Below are 8,321 nucleotides of genomic sequence, written 5' to 3' on the forward strand. Positions count from 1 at the left end.
CAATAGGAATTGGCATCAAAAACACTCGTGAATAAGAGGGGAAAACACTTCTGTGTAAAGGAGGAACAATACTGAGAAAAATCCTTGTCTATTTAGCCTTAAAGCAGTGACAAAGCCTTTTTTTCCCCTCTATGCCAATTTACCAGCAGCACTGCAAAAAAAGTCAGACCCAAGTAATAATGGCTAGTAAAACATTTAAAGTATGAACCCAGAAGAAAATGTGAGAACAATTCACATTCCCCAAAATAATAATTATAAGAAGTTCATCCTTATTAACAAAGATATGTGAAAAGGCTTGAAATAGTCCTTTCTTTTAAATTTATTACAGAAAAAGTTACACTGAATTTTGCAACATTTTCACAAGCACTCAAATTCAAAGCTGATGACACTATAAACTAGTACAACTCTTCTTTGAAGAGCAATATAACTCCTTGTTTAAAAAAAAATGTGTGACTATGGGTGAGAACAGCAAGATAATATGCATTAATGAAAATAGCTGTGTTCGGAAGCTGGTATTACAGGCAATTTAAAATACCATCAAACATGCTCTCTTTCCAATTTTTTAAAGGAAGAAAAATAATGAGCAAGGGAATACATTAAAGCCAATTTCATGCTTGTGAATTTGCAAGTTTATGTTTTATTTCTCAGGAATTAATTTAGAAATAGAACTTGTAGGATGTGTGGATAAAAAACTAAACCCATCAAAAATGGAAAGAAATGAAGGGGGAAAGAAAGAGCTCTCATCTACTTCTCTTTTACTGGAAACATGTTAAAGACACGGGGAAGCCAAACCGCCATTGCTGGTTAGTCTATACGGAAAAAAAACAAACAGGGTCAATTCCTACACGGATCTTATACGCACAGACCTGATTTAGAATTGTCCTAAAAATATACTTGAAAAAAATGGCAGAGGCAGCTTCTTGATCCCAGGACAAAGAACACGCTCACAAAAGGGTAAATCAACACTATGGGAGGCACGTACGTCTCTTACCCAGCCAAGCCCTCCGAGCCTCACAAGATCCCCCCACCCCACTCACTGCAGACTGTGATTATGTTGACTATTAATGAAACAAAACTTTTGATGTTTGGCACTAAAGTTCATTTAAGATATTTCACAGGTCTTGTCTCTGATGCTCCTTCTTCTTAAGCCATTATTTTTTCTCTATAGATAAACTTAATTAGTTGAAATTGCTACTCAAAATCACATGTGATCAGTTTCCTCTTCAATTATTACTGCTCAGAGGTCCAGGATAAATAACCAACACACCAGCCTCAAACTGAATAATGCTCATGCGTCACTGACTCCTCAGGCCTTGAGAGTCCCTCTCTCACCGCAGTCCTGAGGGCCTTCAGGTCCTGGAATAAACCACGATCTCTGCCACACAGGGTTCTCGTACTTGGTGCTCCCTTGGACTGGCTGACACAAATGCATTCTTCTCCTCTTGTGTGAGAACTGCCCCCCAACCCTCCTGCCCCAAACGCCACTGTGCACTTGTCCTGAGCCTGGGACCCACCACCCAGATGTGTGCCCGGCCCTTCCCTCACCCGCCTCGCTGCTCTGACTCAAACCCCTGCTGCTCCCCAGCACCCAGCACGGAGCTAGGCACACAGCTGCACAACAAATGCACTCAGAGGGGGACAACGACAGCCAGTTTTTTAATCTCATTAATCAGTTGCCACCGTGGAAACAAGACAAAGAGAAAAGCCCTATGAACAGAGTGAATGTTCACCTCTGAGCTTCAAAGCTATAAAAGAAACAACAAATGGAGATGCACAGCGGCAAATGCTTCAGGAGGGTTTCCAGCATGCCAGGTGCACCGCGGGGACAGGCCTCTGGCTGACCTCTCTGCGGGCCTGGACTTCACGGGGACGCCTGTCTTCTCCACTGCACCTCTCTGCCCAGCTGGCAGAAAGCCCGCAGACAGTGCCGTGTGCTGCCACTGGGTCATGTCACAACACGACATGACACAACCAAGGGAGGCAGCAGGAGCCACGCTCATGTCAGCCTTTTAACCAGTCTGTTGAGAATCAAATTCAGATTAAAAAACTAGACACTCGCATAACCAAGTTGGGAAGGGATGTCTTTATCCCGGTTGAAGATGACTGTTGTTTTAAAGTATCCTAGACTTTTAACCATACCCGCCGTCGTGGGTTGAATGAAGTCCTCCAGAAAGAGAAGCTCAAGTCCTAGGCCCAGTGCCCGTGAACATTGTGACTCTGGTTGGAAACAGGGTCTTTGCAGATGTAACCGAGTGAAAACAAAACCATGCTGGATCAGTGGGGCCCTAATCTATGACCTTACAGTAGGAGGGAAATGTGGACCCAGACACGCAGCAGGTGAGGCCACATGAAGCCAGAGGGAGAGGCTGTAAAGGCAAGGAAGGCCTCGTCTCCAGAGGCCCTGGACGGAGCATGGCCCTGCTTTCTGACTCTGGCCTCCAGCATTCTTAGAGCAGACATTCCTGTTGTTTCTCAACGCCTAAGTTGCAGTAGTGTGTTATGTCAGCCCCAAGAAACTAACATACTATTTTTGAAAAAGAATGACACTAACTGGCTCCTCTCCTTCCCTAGACAGTCTTAGTCATGACACTGAATAAAAGATACACTGCACAATCTTCAAGAGCTTTTAAAAATCTATTCTCTTTTCAATTTTTATGTATCATTTTTGAAATTCAGTTTTACTTCACAAAAACAAGTTTTCAAAAACAAAACAACAACAAATAAAACCCACAACCAAACAACATATACAAAGGTTTCTGTGAATAATGACCTGGTCACTAAACAGGGGCACAGTACAGAGGAAGACACTCAGGGAAAAGACAGAGCCAAAGGAAACGAGAACACCCTTCCAGGCTGCGCTGCTCAGCTCCGTTCCTGAGCCTCTCGACACGTAACTCCCCCGGCCTCCGGGCTCTCCAGCGTAGACGCATGCCTGGTCTACAAGCCCTACCTAGTGGTAGCACGGTAAGTAAGTGGCTCGCGGATGAGCACTGACAGGTGTGGAGAAACACGACACCCAGAGGCCCCACTGGGAAATCAGTTCTCCTGTCATTGGCTTGCTCTTTCTTTCACAAGCTTCACTTTCTCATCCTTTGACACCGAAAGCTAACGAGGGAGACAACATCATTAGCCTCCAGGTAGCTCAGGGATAACAAGGATTGATGCTCTTTTTGAATGTCATCATCAGCTGATTGCCATGAAAATAATTTATGACACATGATAAACGATTTAAAGCATATCCGCCACGACAGTACTATCTAGTGGGCTTTCCAGGTGGTGCAGTGGTAAAGAATCCACCTGCCAATGTAGGAGACACAAGAGGCTCGGGTTCGATCCCTGGATCGGGAAGATCCCCTAGAGTAGGAAATGGTAACCCACTCCAGTATTCTTGCCTGGAGGATCCCATTGTCAGAGAAGCCTGGTGGGCTACAGCCCATGGGGGTCACAAAGAGTCAGACATGACCGACACACATGGACAGGCACCATCTAGCCTTAATTGAAAGTGTGGAGAAAAAATAATAATAAAAAAGAAAGTGTGGAGACGCACCTCTGCGCAAACGGGGTGGATTCCGATGGTGCTGTCCAGCTGGTCTTTGGTCAGCCCACATTTGAGCGCCGCTGCGAAGCCCTGGGTCACTTCTCCAGCATTTGGACCCAGTACGTGGAAGCCCACAACACGTTCCTAAGATACAAAAAAGTGATACAATTATGTAGAATTTTCCCTCCTTAACAGCCTGGAATATTTTTTCCAGTCTAATCTAAAAAAAAAAAAAAAACCATTCAGAAATACTGATGCTTGCTGCTGAAAGCTGTGTAGGTTGAAGGTACTGCAACACGGGCTAATACAGAACTGTGGTCACATTAAGCAAGAAGGAAGAGAAAGAACCAGCCACTGGTGATGAGGAAAAACACTTTGGAAAAGCAAAAATGTGTGCAACCCCGTAAGCACCAAAATGTTCTGGAAAGTGTTCTCAAAGGGCTGTTCAGTGGTGCCCTCATCTCTATCCGGTTGTCTCAAAGCTCCAGGTAAACTACCTGTGGGAGCTGAAACATTTAATAGCAGCCATTCAAATTAAAAAACCATTTAAACTGAAGTTTTGGGAGTAGACAGAAGAATCTGAGAGCCTTCCAATGTGAAAACATTTTTGAAAGCAAGAGAAAAATATTTGGCAATTCTGAAATACCTGTGTGGGAATAATTTTGGATAAATGCTAAATCCTAACTCAGGCTACCCCTGCCAAGAGCAGGGAAACCTGTTGCATTCTACTGTGCAGACTTTCCGAGCTCTGGGCTGGCCCACCCAATCCAACCCTCTTGTAACAGACGAGGCAGCTCAGGCAGTGAGGCGCAGAGCCTTATCTGATGTTCAATGGCTCCCTGAAAACAGTCAGGAAGGGCCTTCTGTATGCAATCCACTTCATGTTAGACTCTTCCTTTATTCATTTTGGCAATCAGGGATTGTGCAATTGGTAAACAAAGCACAAGACTTAAATGCAATAATATGGATAGATCTCAAAAAGTGAGATTAAAAAGGAAAAGGTACAGGCTTCTATTTAGCTGAGGATACCACCTTTCTTTAAACCACGATGTATGATGTTTACAGGACATAATAGGCAGCAAATATACAAAAGTATGAACAGTGAGACAGCCCAACGTGAGGAGAGTGCGGTCTCTGGGGCAGGGAAGGAATGGGGGTGGAGGACCAAGAAGGAATGTGAAAGACTACTGGGCTAGAAGTTAACAGCATGGATTCTAGTTGCCTTGGACTGAATTCCAGCTCCTAGCACAATTAACTTCCACACTTCAGCTTCCTTGTCTATAAAATGGGGATAACAATAGCACAGTACTTCACAGGATTATACAAGGCTTAAATAAGTTAGTACATGTAGACCATTAAGTAATGGCAGACACATTTTACATGTTCAATAAGTAAATATAGCCTATTATAAACTGTGAGCTTCCCCGGTGGCTCATGGGTAAAGAATCTGCCTGCCAAGGCAGGAGATCAGCGTTTGATCCCTGAGTGGGGAAGCTCCCCTGGAGGAGGAAATGGCAACCCATTCCAATATTCTTGCCTGAAAAATTCCATGGACAGAGGAGCCTGGTGGGCTATAGTCCATGGGGTCACAAAGAGTAGGACATGACTGGGCACCTATGTGTTATAAACTGCCTCTATGACACAAATGTATGTCTCTCATAAGAGAAGCTCTGGGCAAATACACCAACATGTTAATAGTCAGAGTCTGCAGTAGGTACTTGCCCTATTCCTTTCTGCAAATTTCAAATACACTGTGTATAAAAAGGATAGCATACAAAAAGAATAAAAGCCTAGCAAGCAAGTACTATTTAAAACCAAGCACATTCAGTCACTGTGAAGTAACCAAACTCAAAATGAATATAGCCTGCCCCAGGGATGGTCAAAAACCAGAAGCAAGCTTTTATATAGGATGGCTTATGACAAAAGAGCAATGACAAGTATTCATCTCTTGTAATACTGTCTTTTTTATGAAAATAATTGACAGCAATACCATCCAACAATACCATCCTCAGTTATTTTAATTAAAATGAGTTTTCACTGGTAGTTTAAGTTATTTTTCATATTATATAAAAAAATGCCATTTGAACAAATGACACAGCAGTAAAAGAAAAAAAAAAAAGAACTGGGTACAGTTAAAATAGATTTGCTTGATATAAAGGAAACTTTTGAGGTTTCACTGACTGCTGTATGCAAATAAAGTATCTCCTACTAGACACCAGACTGCCAGCAGGAACACGTGACATTCTCTTTTGTCTGTAGCAGCACGGTATCTAATGCATTCTCATACAAATAACTTTATTAAAATTACATCTAAACAGACAAAGTCTACATAAAACTGTTCTCTATGTCAATTCTGTATAGCTTGCTAGAGGTAATCCTAGTATGTCTGTTTATTAAATGCATCTATTGATGACCTTTTTTGTAGTGAATCCAGGTTTTCCTAGAACCCTGCGCTCTGCAAAAAAGCAATCTGCAACTGTGCTACTGTGTAAAGCAGTAGTTACTGAACCAATACATCATTTCCTGTCCGACTCTGTGCGACCCCGTAGACAGCAGCCCACCGGGCTCCCCCATCCCTGGGATTCTCTAGGCAAGAACACAGGAGTGGGTTGCCATTTCCTTCTCCAATGCATGAAAGTGAAAAGTGAAAGTGAAGTCGTTCAGTCATGTCCGACCCTCAGCGACCCCATGGACTGCAGCTTTCCAGGCTCCTCCGTCCATGGGATTTTCCAGGCAAGAGTACTGACTGGAGTGGGGTGCCATTGCCTTCTCCAAATACACCACTTAATTATACTCAAATCCCAAAATGAAAAAAATGAATTCATTAGGCTATTAACATATGGATTCTTTTAGTTGTTTATATTTTTATTGGGGATACTTTTTGAAAACTAAGATCTCAACTAAGTTAAAAATATACCAATTCTCGTTAAGATTCAACCCACAAAGGTAAGAGAGACCAAGAGGTACAGACTTCCAGTTACAAAATAAATAAGTCACCATACAGTCATGTACAGTGTGGGGAATACAGTCAGACTAGAGTTCTCGTGGTGATCATTTGAAATGTATAAAATATCAAATAATCAAACCTTTATGTTCTATACCAGGAACTAACACAGTGCTGTGAGAGTCATTAATACTTTGAAAAAGAGATCAGATTTCTGGTTACCGGAGGTAGGGGATGCGGGAAGGGAGAAATGGATCAAGCTAGTCGAAAGGTACAAAATTCCAATTATAAGACTAAATAAGCACTCCGGGTATAATGTGTGTGCACGTGTGCTCAGTCGTGTCCAACTCTTGCCACTCCGTGGACTGTACAGCCCACCAGGCTCCTCCATCCATGGGATTTCCCAGGCAAGAATACTGGAGTGGGTTACCATTTCTTTCTCCAGGGGATCTTCCTGACCTAGGGATCAAACTCACATCTGCAATGGCAGACAGATTCTTTACCACTGAGCCACCTGGGAAGCCCCAGCGGTGTAATGTATAGCAGGATAAATGTAACTAACACTGCTGCTAGTTTGATACGAAAGTCGTTAAGAGAGTAAATCCTGAGTTCTCATCACACACATGGAACACGTACAAAGCATGTGCACAGACACACACTTGTCCCGGGTGACGATACAGAAAACGGGGGCAGTAGTCAGAAAGTCTGAAAACCAATGACTTCATCACTTTGTAGGTATGGAAACAAAGCCTGTGAGGTCAGGGGGTTTATCCTTAGGTCTTTGTTACTAGTTGTTACACAAAGCAGCAAGCAATGAAATCTTAAAATCAGAACCCAATTAAGAGTTCCCCCATTCCAGCTTTCTCACTAGCGCTGGCTGCTTAGCATATGAACTTGGGTTACTCCTTTCTTGTTCTGTCATTATTTTTAGATAGTCAATGGCTTCATTGGTTCTGACTGCCTGCCCACAACACATTCAAGCAGAGGGGAGTCAGGCCGTGTCATCATGGGCCTCACCCTAGTAACGTCCACACAGCTGGGGAGTCTCACAGGTGAAATACGAAAAGAATGCAATATGTGTATCATGTGGTCAAAACAGAGCTGCATAGTAAAAATAAAATGAAATCAGTAGAAAGGAGTAAATATGAATAGCACTTACATTGTCTTTGATATTGCAGACTACTTTTGCGTAACATTTGTTGTTATCCCTTGATGGAATCGTCCATTCCAATGGCCAAAAGTAACTATGGTAAACCTAGGAAGACAGAAGCACAATTTAGACCCATCGTATCAAGACGTAACCTCAGATATGCAGATGACACCACCCTTATGGCAGAAAGGGAAGAGGAACTAAAAAGCCTCTTGATGAAAGTGAAAGTGGAGAGTGAAAAAGTTGGCTTAAAGCTCAACATTCAGAAAACGAAGATCATGGCATCTGGTCCCATCACTTCATGGGAAATAGATGGGGAAACAGTGGAAACAGTGTCAGACTTTATTTTTCTGGGCTCCAAAATCACTACAGATGGTGACTGCAGCCATGAAATTAAAAGACGCTTATTCCTTGGAAGGAAAGTTATGACCAACCTAGATAGCATATTCAAAAGCAGAGACATTACTTTGCCAACAAAGGTTCGTCTAGTCAAGGCTATGGTTTTTCCTGTGGTCACGTATGGATGTGAGAGTTGGACTGTGAAGAAGGCTGAGTGCTGAAGAATTGATGCTTTTGAACTGTGGTGTTGGAGAAGACTCTTGAGAGTCCCTTGGACTGCAAGGAGATCCAACCAGTCCATTCTGAAGGAGATCGGCCCTGGGATTTCTTTGGAAAGAATGATGCTAAAG

At 42.9% G+C, this 8,321-nt stretch overlaps 1 protein-coding gene across 2 annotated transcripts in view; it reads right to left on the minus strand.

Moving 5' to 3' along the window:
- The window catches only part of TXNRD1 (thioredoxin reductase 1), a 63,256-nt gene that overhangs the window by 3,398 nt on the left and 51,537 nt on the right, over window positions 1–8,321 (minus strand). For both annotated transcript variants that reach the window (XM_010853410.1, XM_010853411.1), the window contains exons 13-14: window positions 7,642–7,737; window positions 3,548–3,682 (exon numbers count right to left, since the gene is read on the minus strand). In XM_010853410.1, coding sequence (XP_010851712.1) covers window positions 3,548–3,682; window positions 7,642–7,737 — 231 coding nt within the window. The remainder of the gene's footprint in view (window positions 1–3,547; window positions 3,683–7,641; window positions 7,738–8,321) is intronic.

Source organism: Bison bison, unplaced genomic scaffold, assembly GCF_000754665.1.
Source record: "Bison bison bison isolate TAMUID 2011002044 unplaced genomic scaffold, Bison_UMD1.0 scf7180017864327, whole genome shotgun sequence".
Classification (NCBI taxonomy): Eukaryota; Metazoa; Chordata; class Mammalia; order Artiodactyla; family Bovidae; genus Bison; species Bison bison.